We start from the raw sequence: 17,639 nt of genomic DNA, 5'->3' as shown, positions 1-17,639 counted from the left end.
CGTTCCAAAACCAATATTTTGTAATTATTACAATTATTACATGTACTTCAAAGAATGTACTGCGCCATTAATACTGACTTATCTCGCTATTTACTACTACTACTAGTCGTACAACCCTGTAGCTACATCTATCCCAGCTTATATATAGGCATCCTCTCAGAATGTGAGGGCTTGATCCGTAGTTCCCACGCAATCCCAGTGAGGAACTGTAAAGCTCGTGGTAAATTTCGAATATAATTTAGCACATGAATTTCGAAAAAGTCAAAGAAGAGTCCAAATTTGAACCCACGATACTTTGCTTGAGAGGCCATAGATCAAACCACTAGGCCACCACGGCTAGTTTCTACAGTCAGCGACAGCTTATTGTAGAATGGAGCTACAGTAAGCTACAAAGAAAATTAGACCCCTTCTAGCTATGTAGCTTATACTAAACCTCTGTTAAAGAGGGTGCTTTTCTTTGCTGATAATACGGTATTTGACAACTGATTTTGCCATATCAAAAATTTTGAATTGAATTTAATTTGCCATATCTGATTATTATTATGAAAATATAGATATACAGATAGTGTTTAGCGAAGAGAAAATTTAAATCGGTTGAAAATTGGATTTATAGTGGTTTTTTGAAAAATCTATATACCTGTCTCTTTCTCAAACGCTTTTCTCTATGCAGCAAGTATGGCGGTACTGGCGTGTGACGTCACATGCCAGTATGTCTTTCTCTGTCTTATCTTGAATTTCAAACCTGTATAACTTTGTTATTTGTAAAGGTAGCTTAAAAATTGTTTTTCTATTCGATAACAGGCATTGTGTAGTTTTAATTTATAAAACAGATACAAAATAGTCAAATACCGTATACTCCGTAACCATCACAGTAGAGCTTACATAATATCGCAAATCGAATTCAGAAACTTCCAACGTCGTAAAGTGTTTATCTAAATCATGTTTTCTCCATCTATTCTCAAATATCCTGAAAAATGTAAACAAATATTGATTGCGTCGTTTTATTTTATCGTTACGGCAATAATAAAATGTACACGAATATTTATGTGCTACCTGTTGCTGCCGCGGACTGCACTTGACGACTAATGGTGCGGGCAGTCATCGATATACCACCCTATTGAGACGTGAGACACAGAAATATTTAAGGGGACACCTCCCTCCTGTGGGAATCCCGGATTTTTTACAAAAATAGAATTTAAAAACTTAAATTTTATAAACATTCTTTCACAGAATAAGTAATAGTTCAAGTGCCTACTTGCTGTCGGATTTTTTCTGATGCTGTGAAGTTTGATGTATCGTGTTTTGAACCATTAAATGATTGATTAAGAAATTATGTTTTAAAAAGTTCTTTAACCTACAGAATGCTACATTATCATTTATCACAGAGTAACATAGCTTCCTGTTACTTTTCATCCAGGAAAATGAATAGATCCCGCAGGACACTAAACGAAATTGCAGACAACAGTTAGTAACACACATACAAAGTTAAACTAAAGGTTGATTTCTGTTAACCTGTCCTTAATTGGTCAAAGAACATTTTTTTCTATAAACCAGCGTGTAAGGGGTGTTTCCATCGATCGCGCTGCACCCTCGCGCCAGGGGCGATGCCCCTGCGCCGGAGTACGGCCGAGATCAATACGCGAACTGAAAGGGAGTTAACTACACCCTCTACTCATATATTAATCAACATTATTCCCGCTAGCTCAGTGCACGAGCGTTCGCTGAGCGCGCCTTATCGCTTTTATTGTTTTCCAAAAGTAATTCGACTCGATTGGTACAGCGCGACGCTATGCATTGGTGGGTTCAGGTGTGCGCCGCTGTGACGCTCACAGCGATCTCATCATAAATACACAACGCAATTCACGTTCGCACGTTGCGGTCCACTGTACGATATTAATGTTCGCGTCGATGCGGTGATTGTTAGTAATGAGCGTTTCTTTGGTGTGGTTGCGCAGGTTGCCGAAGGAGGAGATCGCGGCGCGGGTGGCCGCCTTCCGGGCGAAGATATCGGAGACCGGCGCCGGCGACAAGGACGTGCCAAGAGACGAATTCGGCAGAGTAGCGTGAGTACACTTGTGCCATTACAATGTGATGAAGCTAGAAACACGATAGTGTCGTGTCGCTTTAGAAGCCTATCGATTTCATACGACTGTGTATCACCTTTAACACGTTTCCTGTCCAGTGTATCCACACTTTAGTTCGTGTATGCAAAAGAATGCATTACGGCATAGAAAATCAATGCCAAATGTTGAAGTCGACTTGTGGGTGGTATTTTGCACTTTGTGCGGAAGACAGGGAATGGCTTAAGGGTGGTCAGATGGCTAGAAACGTCAGTGTCTCTTACGCACTGATAATGTTTGTGACTTTACTGTGTTTGATAAAAGTAGCGTATTTCTAGCTTAAAAGTCTCCCAAATTAAAGATTCAAGCTTTTTCTGGAGCCGTGAATACATATAAGTAAATTAAGGTAACGCGTAAGGCTTTCGTCGTGCCAAGGGATCGACTTGTTTGATTCCATTTACAATGTTTACATTTTCGTTGAAGCTAGTCCTTTCCCGGTCACTCAGAGGGCGAGTGAGGAGGATGACGCTGTCCCCAGGTGTGTGGGTCTACGAGGGTTGAATTCACAAATAGTAAACACATTCGCTCGTCTCATTACATTTACGTTTATTTACATACATTTAGGGGTTGTTTCACCATCCATTGATTAGCGTTAACCGACGGTTCGTACAAAACAAATAGAGACGGCATCACACCTAACTGCCAGTTAACACTAATCAATGGATGGTGAAACAGCCCCTTAGTGTGTTGTCCGTGTTGGCAGTGGTTCAACACAAACGCCCGCGCAGCGCCGGCGCCGGCCGGTGTTGTTATCATAAACTAGGATGACACGTCGCGAGTCGCGAGTCGAAAGGGCATCCCATGAGGCTGTGTAGACTGTCGAGCATGATTTCATAATTAGTTTTGCAGACGTTTGGTAAATTGAAAACGCTGCGTATGCGCATTCTGTGTTCGGTCGATTTAGATTGCTACGATTGCATTTAAAATACATTGTAAAATATTATTGACTAGCCTTTGCAGGTGAAATCGTCTACGAAGAATTGTTTGTCACTATCCCGTGGGAATTAAGCCATTAACCGGCACAAAAATTATATTATGTCCTTCCCAAGGTTTCATACGATCTCTATACAAAGTAGGTATCGTCGAAATCGGTGTAGCGATTTAAGCGAGAAGAAGTAACAGACACACAGAGATACTTTCGCAATTATAATATACTATCTGCTGCGCACGACTCCATCCGTGTAGTATTCGTTTATCGCTATCCCGCGGAAACTATGCAGTTTTCCGGGATAAAAACTATACCGAATTGCATCTAAAATGGGTCGGCGGTTTAGACATGATTGAGTAAAAAACACCCTCCATCTTCACAAACTTTCACATTTATAATGTTGTAGGATTAGTATAACAAAATCTGTCTTCATATCTTCACGCTATCTGATAGCCCTTTTGTTAAGTCGTGGCGTTTATTTCCTTCCGGTCGTTGAAGCAACCCCGCTGTCAAAATTGTCGAGTACCAATTTTTTATCAGAGAATGATGATAGAGACGGTCGGATGTGACGAATTTAGGTTTGCAAAGTGTGTCCCGACGCAGCGGAACTCGTCACGCGCGTGTCGCGATTATTCGTCTCTATTGAACAAGCAGTTTTTTATGTCCGTGCAAAATTTAATTAATCGTTCACATACGTAGGTACCTATGATCGGCTGCCGGATTTAATTAATTCACCCGCCAATTTCTACGCCATTTACTTCGCTTGTCGACCTTAATAAGAGGCACGGTTTCTTGGTACATGCCGACCGACACGTGTTTGTTTTCTAGATCTGTTATCTGCAAGTGTCATTTGAAACTTATATTTCAGAAGCAGTAAGCTAGTTAGTTAGGCATGCATAGTCTTAAATAACCTTAGACTAACGTATCAGAGAACTTTCTTTGTTTGTTTTCTTTTTGCCTATTTGACAAAGTATTCTTGATGCTGCCAAACACGAAGACTCACCTGCAGGCTTGGACTGAACGCGATGTCCTTCGTATATTTTATGTATGTGGCACGAAATCTCGAAACTGAATTGAATGCGGGTTGTTGAGGCCGCAGGTCCGAACGGTGCTTGCATAGTGTCCGGCATGTACCGCGGTTAAGTTCGATAGATAGATAGAGACACAACAACCTTCTCTGGCCAAGCCTTTCCGTGTGTAGCTAGTGTTCTCCCTTGGAATTAACCCCTGACAATTATCAATCTAAATCAAATCAGCCCATATCCACCCACTGCTGAGTTAAGGCCTAAGTGCAACACTTCCGTCACTTTGTACACGCTATATCTGATAGAATCTCATTCGTTACCCCCGCGAAACAGTTTTACTGCCGTAGCGGCAATTACCCCCAGATTCAGCTGCAGACAAAACTGAAGGCAATACCGACACCCCTCACACCGGCTGCCGGATATGGGCTTCTGTCCAAATCTCTCCGGCCTCGCTTTTCCGGTTGTTGCCGACTTGATTAACTCGGCGATTTGTGTAGCGGGAGAGTAAGCCAAGGAACTTTAACAATAGCACTGCTCAGAGACTGTTCACTACTGTTCCAAAAACTTAATGGTTACTTGACCTGAAAGGTATATTCCAGAATTAAATTATTATTATTATCATTATTATTTAAATTTATGACGGTGGAGTGGAGTGGAGTAGTTGCCGTGGTCACGAGTAGTAAGTAAGGGACCTCATACATGCCGGTCGATAAATATTTCTTATTATTGATTCCCGTTTGTCGTATTTTTTTCTTTAATTTTATATTGTACTTTTTTCGTATTTTTTTTTTTTTTTACTGTATTTTATTTTGAAAAAATGACTTTCTGCCAAGTTTCTTGCGGCGCATTCTTCTTGGCAATGATGGTCTTTCCGAAAAAAATTACGTGTAAAATTTCCCATTGCGGCCTATTTACTGAATAAATGATTTGATTTGAATTTGCTACTGAGATTGAATTAATTGAAAAATGAATATCAAATCTCTTCTTTTCAAAGGCTTCTTTTAAAAGAGAACTCAACCTGAAAGGACTAAGTTTTTGTCGTATCATGCAGCTCTCCTGCCTATTCTTTAATGTGGTTTTTGAAGAATGCGATCAATTTAGTCGGAAGACTGTGCGTCATTGCAGTTCTCTGAATGCTGTATCGAATGGAAACAACGCAGCAGCTCCGCGGAACCGTTTGACGTGAACATATCGTTCGCGCCATCGTAAATCGACGTTTAATTCTGCTCTATCAATTATACAGCTCGATTATTATACGAAGTGTCCTCCTTCTAAATTAATATCGTCGTGAAGAGTCCGTCCGAAAGCTTTGACCTTTCTGATTTTATAAATACAGGGAAACGTTTAAATGTCACGAAATCCCTTGAAACAGCTCGGCCGAAACTCGACTTCTGACCCACGGTGTGGGTAAATTTGTAACTTGTCATCCATTGACAGCTACACCAACACGGATAGGCTTTCAATGTACACAAAAGAAGTAATGTACACCGGATTTATAGTTGGTGACGGTGAAACGACGAAGTTTGGGTGGTTATCGATCGAAGCGTGACGTCAGCCCCACACTCCCCGCGCCAGGGGCGGGTTTAATATTGCCTCTCGGCGAACACCCTTGCGAAACGTGTTAGGGGCTTATACGTGTCTAGAATAGGGTAATAATAAAATGCATTGTTGGAACTGGGTCGATTATATTTTATTAATGCTACCGTTTCACTTGTAGTGTAGTGGCGCCTACGTTTTGTGCACAAAGGTTTTATGTATAACTTACTTAGGGCTTCATGCGTATGATGTAATTATTTCCCTACAATATGGAATATTTATGGAATACATATTTTGTATTGAATAACTTACGTTATACAAAACGGGAAATAAAACAAGTGGCGTAAAAATCACCAATAGCTATTGAAAAATAACGAAGATACGAATGAATGAAGTTTGAATTCCATCATTTTTCTAGAAAAATTGAATTAAGTTTGCACTTTCTTGCTACTCGTTCATATTAATTTAATATTACATACATGTTGGTTGGGTCTCTCTGTCTAATTGACAATATAAAATATTCATTTCTTCGTATTTTCAGTTGCATAAGTTAATACTTGAACAAATGTAAAAAATACTTTACTTTTTAAAGTTGTACAATTATGAGTTTACATACATAAAAAGAACTAACCTAAGATAGCTTAACTAACTGTAACAATGAAAATTATAAAAAGACTTTACTTTGACAAACTGTGTACTAAACTTTGTTTAATTTTAGCCCAGACGACCTGCAAAAGTACGACATCCGCCAGTAGAACCCCTCAAATTCCAAACGTAAAAATTAAATATTGAAGTATCTTGTTTGTCCCTGAACCTGGTCGCGTGCCGTTTACAATATTTATGTCACGAGATTGCGTTTATTCATTAAAATCATGGCACACTGGGGCCGTGAACATGCAAACATAAAACTGACTGCCGGTTTAGATTATGCTTTTTGTTTACTTCAAAACCAAAAGCAAGTGCCCTTGTAACTGAACATTTATGGCCGGTTTCTCCACTCTCCATATGTGTATTATTCGGTTCTCTATCGTTTGCCCGAATTTGATATGCCCGAATGTATCGTTTTCTAGAATTTTAATTTGCCATAAAGTAATTTATTTCTGAAATAGTAACTTCTTCAGAGTTGATATTAAACTAACCTAACCAAACCTATTGCATTTTATATGATGACATTTAAAAAAATCCTGAAAACAGCACGGTTCTATAAATTTTATGGCAAACGTTGGTATGGCAAGTGAAATTCGGGCAAATGAAATTCGGGCAAGTAAAGGTAAACGGTATTATTCGCTCTAAGTTCCTTCGCCAGTACCATTAATGAATAGTACATGTTATGGTTTTTGTTTACTTCGAAAACCAAAAACTATACTTGGTTTGGATATGTATTTAACTAAATGTAAACAAAACAACGTCAATTGGTGTCTTAAATATTGAAATTCTTCCATTAAATTATCTAAATACTTACTTACATTTCTGTATTGAAATACATTAGTCTAAATTTTATCACAATGATAGATAAGTAATAATGTTTTAAATCCTTGAATGTTCAAATCTGGCACCTGAAGTTTGTTTACATTTAGTTAAATAAGTGCCCGTGCAACTAAACATTTAGGGTCTGTTTATCAACTCTTCGTTAAGTTCCTGTTATTTTATGTGATAGATACGAATCATTCGTAGTAGTTTCTTCGCCAGGTAACTTTAATAGAACTACTGGGATATTTATTCGCACTCAATCAGTTGCAAGTGAGGAAAGAAGGAACCTTGTGAAGGAACAAGCAATAGAGGAATGGCAACAGCTCCATTTAAAGACCTACATCTAATAATTCGCAGATGTCTGTTATGCCGTCTCTGTTTTATCGAACAAACTGAACAAATAAGAATGCCGAGACAGGAGGTAAATTCAGACCAACAGTACAGCAACCACCTTATACATTGCAACTTTGCTACCACTTGTGCAATGCAAAGTAGTTGCGTCTGTACGTACTTATGTACTCTGTTTTATCCATAAATATGTTCACTTCCACATATCACACAAAACTAAGTTTTGAGAATGAACTATATTAGAGTTTGAAATGCGTCAACTTGTGTGGTAGTAAAATACGTACGTTAATTATTTAGTTGAGTCTATGTGACTAATGAGTTAGAAGTGATAAATTAACGCAAACTTGTCTATACAGAAGCAGACTTAATGATATAAAATTAAAGAAATAGCGCACCTGACACAAAATATATTGTTTATGATAATGACGCCAATTAGTAACAATACAATATCATTACGGCACGTCACGCTAATTATAATATTAAGTACGTTTTAAATATTTTATTTGCACTAGGTACACCAATGTCGTTCCAACCAAGGACTCAAAGCCGACTATTTCAAACAGACAACTTGCTGTCTAAACATAAACTAGTTTCCAACCTAAATATTTTAAAGTATTCCATTTCAAATTAGAAATAGGTTTTTGTGTCTGTCCCACGTAAAATTACCAATAGTCAAGGCGATACATCTTTTCTGGCGGAAGCAAACAAGCTAAGTGGGTTAGGCAAACTGAACAGGTAGGTATGATTGTAATAATAATTTAGTCCATCCATACTTATATTATAAATGCGAGTGTGTGTGTTTGTGTGTATGTTTCTCCGTCTTTCACGTCGAAACAGAGCGACGGATCGACGAGATTTTTGGCATAGATATAGTTTATGGGCCAGAGAGTGACATGGGCTAGCTAGGCATAGGCAGTACACGAGGGAACAGCGCGCCACGGGCAAAAGCTAGTACCAATCTAATATTTATTTTTTGTTGCGACACTGATTTATTGTCCAACGCTCAGTTGGATTGGGACTACAAGCATTTTTTTTGTTAAAACGTCATTTTTTTATTTAAATATAGTTAAGAAATGCGTTGACGTAGACACGACCAGTACGACCACCAAGGAAAGCCCATACTTACTGTTTTTTTTAATAAATGTATCTTATTTTTCAACAGATATTTGTAACTCGAAAACTAAAAATATATAAAAGATAGAAATCACATTTCGTTTGAACAACTTCCGAGTATACGCAATAGGAAGTATCTCTTTAATTAAAATAAAACCACAACGAAAAAGTCTACAATTCCATACAGTGTCTGTCTCTGCTAATTAAAACCATCATATTGTTATACACGAAAATTGTATACGGCATAATTGAAAAGTATGAAATCACGCACCAGCATAAATAATGACCGCGGACAGCTGAAGTAATTAGCTTGCGCCAGTATTGTAGGTACCTACACGCGGCATGTGATGTCGCCACGCAGAATGATACACCACCCATCTCCAGTCTAAGCGTATAGGTAAATCTCGCCGCTCGACATTGGCTTTCTTTTAGAAATAGAGGATTAAGCTGTTCCAATGCGGGTTAAAGTGCGGACTGGAAAGAAATAAAAACATTTATTCGTGACATTTAACAAGTTATAACAGGGAAAGGCGGAAACACAGACAAATTGTCACGAAATGGTCCCAACTCAGCATGATGTCGGCCTTGCAGCCGGCGCTGGTTTTCTGTTGGAACCATTGGGAACTTCACACATCATCGAATCGCTTCGCAGGTGTGCTAATTGTTACCTCATGATGTTTTACTTCACTGTAAAGCTCTCGGTAAATTTCAAATGTAATTTCGCAAATATCTAAATTCCGAAAAATATTTCAACTTAAGTAATCTGGATAAATAATATAAATAGGCTCAGAGTTGCTCAGCGAGCTATGGAGAAAGCTATGCTTGTCGTTCTCTACGTAATCGAATCGGAAGTGAGGAGATACGTAGAAGAACAAGGGTCACCGACAAGCCAAGCGAATTAGCTCGTTGAAGTGGCAATTGGCAGGACATATAGCATGGAGAACAGATGGCCATTGGGGCCGAAAAGTTCTCGAGTGGAGACCGCGGATCGGCAAGCGCAGCGTAGGACGTCCACCAACGAGATAGACGGATGACCTGCTTAAAGCCGCGTGTTCACGGTGGATACCGAAGCCACAGCATGTCTATGGGGGAGGCCTACGTCCTACGGCTGAGATGGTGATGATGAATCTGGATAAACATAACAACAGTAGGTACTTTTTATCCAAGCGTTTGGAGGAGTTAAGAGTATAATAAAATCTCGCTCTGTCCAGCCAGCGATATCGCATGTCCGAGCGCAGAATATAGTCGCAGGCGACGCCTTGGCGTGCGGAGCCGCGCCTACGGCCCTGATTAAGCCTAATTATAAGGGGAGATCGTAAAATGGGGGAGCATTTCGCCCTAGGGCTTGGCTAATGGGAAAGGCTAGTGCGTTCGTGGAATGGACAAACAGCTGCTACGTGACCAAGGGTGTATTTCACAGTTTTAACACTTCAGAAAAGTTACTGTCATTTTATAACCCAAAGCGTCCTATAATATAATGGGGTTGGTAGGTAGCCCCTCTTGTCTGTAGTAGTGCACAGAACTGAAATTCAGCAGTCAACTTTTCGCTACGGATACACTAAAACTACGTCCCGTTTGTTTCTTGGAATCGATATTTAAATTTTTGAGCCATTTGGCTTCTTATACTTTACTGTTTCTTGGCGGTTTAAGGTTTCTAACTCAATTGTCGATTAACAGTGATCTTACAACACAAGGCAGCAAACTAGTGTCATTTAGAAAGGCGATTGGTAATAAGGGGCACATGGCATGCATAGCCAGCATTGCCACAAAAAACAGCATGTCTTAGACTTGCCTAAAATTACTCATTGTGTTGAACGTGTGTCTTAGAGTTGGCGGTAACACGTCTTACCAGTTTTATCACGATAGTACCTTTTCTGAAAAATTCGCACGATCTTTAGATCATCATCATCATCATCAGCCTACAGCAGTCCACTGCTGGACATAGGCCTCTTCCATGGCGCGCCACAACACTGTCTTCAGCCCCTCGCATCTATCCGCCGCCAGCGATCCTCTTAAGGTCGTCCGTCCACCGTGCCTCAGGACGCCCTACACTACGTTTTCCGATCTTTAGATCATCATCATCATCATCATCCCAGCCTATATACGTCCCACTGCTGGGCACAGGCCTCCTCTCAGGACAAGAGGGCTTGGGCCATAGTTCCCACGCGGGCCCAGTGCGGATTGGGAACTTTAGATATTCGCATTAAATTATTCAGAAAAATCTAAGCTTATTTTAGATTTTAGCTAATGTACAAATAAAGCTCATAGACTCATACTGGTATGGTAACACTATATTCGGTAACTCTAGCACGTGTATAGTGTTAATGAACACTCGTGCAAACGCTATAATAATATATTTTATTTTAATTTATCATGGTCCGTTTGTTATATTTATTAATCGACCACGACTACGAACGAATTAGTTCTAAATTCGAAGCCTTTTGCCCTTGCCATAAAAAAACTTAGCACGCCTTAGATATGCCTAAAGTGACGGTTTCTTATGTTAAATATGTTTAACGGTTGTTTTTGTGGTAACTCGGTCTGAGTTTTTATGCAATGGGTAACATTAAAATAAAAATGGTATAAAAATCTATCTTTACAAATTAATCAGCTACTGAAAATATTGAGCAGAACGTGCAACGGGACTTTTAGTCATACTTATTATCAAAAACCCTGTGTGAACTACCTACATCCTCTTTCGGAGGCGATACAGCATTGTTGGGCACACGTGTGATGCTCGGCATTATGCAATTTACGAGCGCTTACTTTGAATTATACGAGTCACTGAAACCGATTCGGTGCAGCATAAATAAAATGCGATAAGATCTAGTATTATTATTCGCAGTAATTTTTACGACCTATGTTTAGTTTTATAATTTTTTACCAGTCATCGCTCTTTTAATTTACATCGAAAAACGCGTGCGTAAGCGAATTTATCGACGCTGAAAACGTGATTTGCGAAAGCGTCGAAATGTTTTGCGAGCGTCCTCAGCGGTTAGGGGGAAACGGTCCGCGTTTTCCTCAGAGGGATGCGAAGGGGTGAGGCGCCCTTTGTGTGGCGTGGAGCGCAGTTCCGTTGTTTGCGCAGGCTGCGCGCGGCGCCTTCCGCCGCGCCGCAGTAATAGCGCCGCCGGCCCGCCGCCGGCCGCTCCCGCATGTAGCCCACTCCGAGTCTTCCATTAGGATAACTTAGCATTAAGAAACCAAGTCTTCCACTAGCTTTAAGTGACCATGCAGAGAGGTAGGGCGTCGCGTCGCGAGGAGAACGACCGGGTGGTGTTCGAGCGGCTGTGGCGCGGCACGTTCCAGGCGGTGGTGGCGCCCGAGCGCCGCGCGGGCGCGAGCTCGCTGGAGCCCGAGGCGCCCGGGGCGCCTCCCACGCTGGCGCCCGCGCTGGAGCCCGCGCTGGAGCCCGCGCTGCGCTCGCTGCTGGCCGGGCTGCGGCCCGCCTGCTGCTGCCGGTGCAGCTGCACCGAGCGCAATTATAATGACAATTTGCAGGTCTGTCTCTCCAATGACGAGGAGAGAAAGTCCATGCGGTCCGTCATAAGGTGCGCATTCGTTCCGTATCGATTTATCCGTCGACTCTAGGTCGCTAGTCGTTAGCTGCGCCGCCTCGGCGATCGTTAATTGAAACCTGGTCGGAGGACTATCGATTTGATTGCAAATTAAACGATTTCATACTCGGTTGCGCAAACAATGTGCTCGTTAGCATAGGTCATGCCTGGTTGTATTAGAAATTTACTTATCGTGGACTAAGTATGTTAAATCATTTTAATCTTTCCCTATTTCTAGCGCACTTAGGTGCTGGGCAGGTAAATATACGCCAGTCTTCCTTAAAGCTTTACTAGGAATCCGTCTAAAGCGTGGGAAGCTTTTTGATTTGACACAAAGACAGGCTCGTCTTTCATCAGGCGTTGCGAAATCAATACACTGAAAAAAACTGATCAGGGAATTACGAAAGTTATACTTTTCTAATTATTGGGTTAATGCGTTCTAATGAATGACGAGCTCTGAGCACTGATTCTAATCTTAAATATGTCTCGTAAAAATATCTGCCAGAGCCTGAAATGGTGTGCGTAAGTCTTAAGTCTAGTTTCAGCTAAATATCGCAGACTGACACAGACAAAAAATGTTATGGATAGTGTTTTTAGCTTTCGTGAATTGGCAGATTATTTTTACCCGCAGTTTAAACTCTTAAGGCTCGTTCTTTACCATAAAGACATTTCATTCAAGTTATCATAATAATAAAGTAGGTAAGTTATAAGTAAGCATATTATAATAAATGAATTAATTGAGTCAACAAAAACTCGTGACATTTCAAATCAAGCTACGCTCTGAATTCACCAGTTACGACGGATCCGCCACATCCACACTGGGTGAGTTGTCTCACAAAATTGTCGGCCCTTATTTGGATTTTTTGCCGATCAAAATCTTGCCTTATGTAGCCACCTTTGCCAGGAATGTCGTTCAGTGTATCAATGATAGCAGACACCAGGGCGTACCTTGACGTACAAAATATTTTAATTTAGTTATACATATTAGTTTAGTTGTTTATAAGATTAGCTTGACCGAACACTTCTGTAAATCTTTTTCAAAATTTCTTCTCAATACTTAGTGGTATATCGTTACTATACGTTGTTCGATATTCAAAATGTACGTCCAAGGCGTGACCACACACAATATGACCAGAAACAGCATCGCAACTGTATCGTGGCCTTTTTGCGACTGCGTCGCTCGCTACGAATCTCTGCAAACAGTTGCCGGGTGCGCCCTCTCTTACAGAGGTGTTCGATCAGACTAACCTGACTATCTGCAGAAACATTCATTAGTTTTAAAACTAGATGATGAGAAAAGTAAGATGAATTTTAGGTACAATTAAAAGCACGTAAAGCTTATTTTATACGCTAGGAGGGAAGCAGCAGCAGGGCTACTACGAAACTCGAAGTTCGTGTCGTGCGGTCCCTCTGACACTTAATACTATTTAATACGAGAGCGAGAGGGACGGTACGATACGAACTTCGAGTTTCGTAGTAGCCCTGCTGCTTCTCTGGCCCCACTTGGCGACGCTCTTGGGTAGTACAATCAACGTCATAAATAAGTGATCACTTTTGTACCTTGTCACTTTAACGTCTGTTTGAAAGCCATACGAAATTGTGTAACGACTGAAAGCGACAAGTTACAGAAATGATCTCTTATTTATGACGTTGACTGTACCCTTCCTCGAGCTCAAACGACGTCACTCCAAACCTCCACTCGTGTTCACAAAGCGCTCAAAGCTCGTGTCCATCTCCAGCGTCCGCGAAACGCACGCGGTGGCGGAGGCGCAGCAGGCCAAGAACGCGCGGCTGCGGGACGCGTTCGGCATCTCGCCGCGCTTCGTCGAGGGCTCCAGCCTGGACGCCGAGCGGCGCGCGCGCGACCTCGCCGCCCGCTACCCGCTCGTGCGCACGCCCACGCCCGAGCCCGCGCCCAAGCCCGCGCCCGCTCACCACGCCCACAAGAAGAAGAAGAAACGGAGGTACGAGTAGCTATAACTAACGACATGCCTTTCTAATGGGTAAGGGTCTCGTCTCGGTACGGAATCGGCTTGAGCCGACCAAAAAATGCTTTATGTCCACGCAATAAGAGCGAAAAAGACGACTTCTTGTCGGTAAACGTCATTTCGCGTCGGCCGAGCCGATCGACGTCTTCGCTCTTGTTGCTTTTAAGAGTTTTTTGATCGGCTAAAGCCGATTCCGCGTCGATAGGTTTGGGGAGACCCTAATGGCTTAGCACAACGGTTCTTAACCTTTATGGCTGGCAACCCAAAGTAAGAATATTTTAAGTCCGCGACCGCAAAAAATTACATAACTTTTAGCACATGCTTTGATTAGAGAATTCCCGCGACCTAAATTTGGGTGGCGACCCGAGTTTAAGAAACGCTGGCTTAGCACATACATCAGAGTATCACTTGAGAAAGAGATGATGCGCTAAAACGGCTTGACAGCAGTCGCAATACGTGTTAAGCCTAATACATAGCAGAAGCATGGCATTGTATCTCCAGCTGGGGGTGGCGATGTAGTAACTGTAGTTCAGTGTCAATCTAAGGCAGTGTTTCAACCTTTTTCGTGACACGACCCCTTTAGTATGAAGAAATATTTCGCGACCCCCCTACTCGTTTTTTTTTCATGTAGGTAATTTATTTAGTTCCTAATATTATTAGGTAACGTTTTCTTAATAAATATATACTAAAGTAGTTTTCGCAGCAACTTATAGGGGCTTCGGTACCGCCCTTAAAGAGGCTTCACCCACAGGTTGAAAAACACCGATCTAAGGGGTTTGTTGTGGCTCTCCGCCTTTGTTGAACAGCGAGTCTTCCAGCTGATAATGATGATGACATATTTGCGTCATAGATATACTTTACTACTTTAAATTTCCATTGTCATCTTGTTAGTCGTACCAATGACCCCATCAATTATAACTTAGCAATCACGTTCTTACAAGTCCTGTTTATTTACCCAGCTGTTTGTAAAACATATCTTTGTTTGCTTGCAGCGCGTCACCAGAAACAAAGAAACTGAAGAAGAAAAAGTCAAAGAAAAATAAAAAAGAAAAGTATGTATTTTGTAGAATTATCTTGTTTTTTTTTAATTTATTTGATGATTGTAATGATGACGATGTTCTCATAGATTTTTAAACCCAGGCAGGTGATGCTTCAGTTGTCGAAGAGGCAAGTATCTGTGTTTATCCCAGTGGATATAGAATGAAATTACATTCCATCAAAATATATACTTAGAATCATTTTACTTATTTCAGCGAAAGAAAAATGTTATGGGATTTCATACGTAGGTATGGTTACAAATGGAAAAACCCTTTTTTGTTTTGTTTGATACACTTTTGGTGCTGGGTAAATCGATAACATTACTTTAAAAAGAAATGAGAAGTAGTTGATAATATCTGGCTTTTGTTTTCATTGCGGATTGCTATTTTCTCCTTTGAAGCCTGAAGGTATAGTGTGTTACTGTATATTACGAACACAATAGCTTATCCAGTCATTACGATGATTCTATGACGTATTTACTTGGAAAATAGTTGTAATTATGTTACCTAATTTTTGGATACTAATTGAAAGATTATCTTGGCTTTCTTGTCCAACTTAAAATAGGATATTTGACACCACCTTACAATAATTGCAAGAGAACGATTTTACCCGCGCCTGGTTTCGCGCCTTCCAAAAAATAGCTCACTGCGCAGGCACATCGTTGTAACATATATTTTTGATATAATTTGTAACAAATATATCCAAGTGACGTCACAGTTTCACAATATTTGGAGAATCGGTTATCGACAGCTCACTTAAAGTACCTCAATAGATCGGTGTTGTCAAATAGCCTATTATATTTTAGTAATAGGCACATTAGAACGGGATGGTGGATAATATTACAGGTTTTAACCAGCCTAAAGATACGCAAAAAAAAAGTCTGCCTTAGTTCCAATGGCCGGGTGGATACGTATACCGGGTTGAAAAAAAACCGTAATGCTTTACCTATGAACCCGGCCAATGGAACTAAGCAGACTTGTTTTTTTTCACGTAACTTTATGGTGGTTTAGCAAATTGGCGACGTAGGTTTTACAATCAGATCCCGTACTACATACTACATTTTTTGCAGCAAGATATTTATGTAAAGCGCTGTTGTCAATAAGTTGCAGTATATAGTGTTGCCATCGATGCAAGATGTAGCTGAGTGTGTTGCCCATAGCGTGAGCTTCTATAGAAGCGAGACGAAGACTTGCAGAACCCGGGTGTAAAAAGTGACAATATCACGTGGGTTTGCATTGAATATAACCGGTCGTTTATGTCAGTCTCTAAAGCGCTTCGCTTCGATGGAAGAGCATGCTAAAGACTAAACGAAATGTTTTTATAATAATTATAACATTCTGAATATTCAGATGCGTACTTATGTTGAGAAGAAAAATAAATATTCTAACGTAACGTAAGAGGCACTCCTGTTTGACGGGCGTTACAGACGGACTGTACATCATGCACGTCAGAGTTAATGTGCAGTCGATTGGCAGTAATGCAGTTCTGTTGCAGATGTTCCAAGTTCCAACTTTTCCAAATTTCGCAGTCAGCTTGCACGCCCGTTAGATTTTAATTAAGTTTATTATGATTAGGTATTATGATTGCTTCTAGAATTCATGAAGCTGTTGTATTTGTTCAAATTCGCAAATTTCAAGTGCCGAAATCAGAAAATTGTTTAGCCATTCTCGATCTAAGTACGTAGCTAATACATTTTACATCCTCAAACTATGCAACGTTCGCGCTAGTCTCACATTCTTTTATTCTGTCCAGGCAAGATTCCAGCAAGAAGAAGAAGAAACGCTCGAAGTCCCCGGACACAGAGAGCTCCAGCGAGTCAGAGGGCACAGCGGACAGCGACGCATCCAGCTCCGACGACGAACGGCAGAAGAGGAAGAAAAAGGTAAATGTCTCACACGCACACTGCCCGAGCCGACAACTGCGGCCGAACTGTAGGCGGCTCAAAGATTATGTTTCGACAGTCCCGAATTGGATTCTTTAGCAGGCAAACTTCCGCCTGTAGAGAGATTATTTTCTCTTGTGATAAACAATGTAGATTGGATGGATCTGAAAATTGCTTTCTTTTATTTTGGAGATGTATTTTGAATCTGAAGATATAGATCTGTTCACTAAATAAGTCGTGCTCCTTCGTAGCTATAACTATTAAACCCCGTTATCTAACGCTCAGTTTGGGGGCAAGCTAAAATAGTGATGTTTATTTATTTAATCGTATGGCACCTTTTGTATATCGCCTTAATGTTTGTCACTCGTTTAGCACCACCCAGGTGACACGTGCATATAGTGATGTTGATTCATATTCACTTATAAAGAGTTATTTGTCAAAATAAAATTCTTCTTTTGTGAAGAATTAAGCGGTATGATTTTCTTTAAAATCATAAAACCTTTTCCATGTATTGTCTTCTAATTTTTTTTAAATCTATACTTAGGTTTCTTTGACATAAATTATTTCTGGATTTTTATAAGCAGGCGACAAAGTTTGACTACATATAATTTGGAAAAAAATATTATTAATTTAT

At 40.6% G+C, this 17,639-nt stretch overlaps 1 protein-coding gene and 1 long non-coding RNA gene across 2 annotated transcripts in view; one reads left to right on the top strand and one right to left on the bottom strand.

Annotated features, from left to right (window-relative positions):
* The window catches only part of Srrm234 (Serine-arginine repetitive matrix 2/3/4), a 35,239-nt gene that overhangs the window by 6,556 nt on the left and 11,044 nt on the right, over positions 1–17,639 (top strand). Inside the window, 7 exon segments of the mRNA XM_074087287.1 lie at positions 1,956–2,058; positions 11,778–12,091; positions 13,837–14,061; positions 15,078–15,137; positions 15,226–15,252; positions 15,339–15,371; positions 16,876–17,005. Coding sequence (XP_073943388.1) covers positions 1,956–2,058; positions 11,778–12,091; positions 13,837–14,061; positions 15,078–15,137; positions 15,226–15,252; positions 15,339–15,371; positions 16,876–17,005 — 892 coding nt within the window.
* LOC141427897 (uncharacterized) lies at positions 643–1,793 on the bottom strand. Its single transcript, XR_012451383.1, has 2 exons — positions 1,054–1,793; positions 643–967 (listed from the first exon to the last, which is right to left on the bottom strand). It is a non-coding gene; the product is annotated as an uncharacterized lncRNA (long non-coding RNA).

Source organism: Choristoneura fumiferana, chromosome 5 (assembly GCF_025370935.1).
Source record: "Choristoneura fumiferana chromosome 5, NRCan_CFum_1, whole genome shotgun sequence".
Lineage (NCBI taxonomy): Eukaryota > Metazoa > Arthropoda > Insecta > Lepidoptera > Tortricidae > Choristoneura > Choristoneura fumiferana.
Note: the sequence above shows the minus strand (reverse complement) of the source record. Positions and strands in the feature narration are given on the sequence as shown.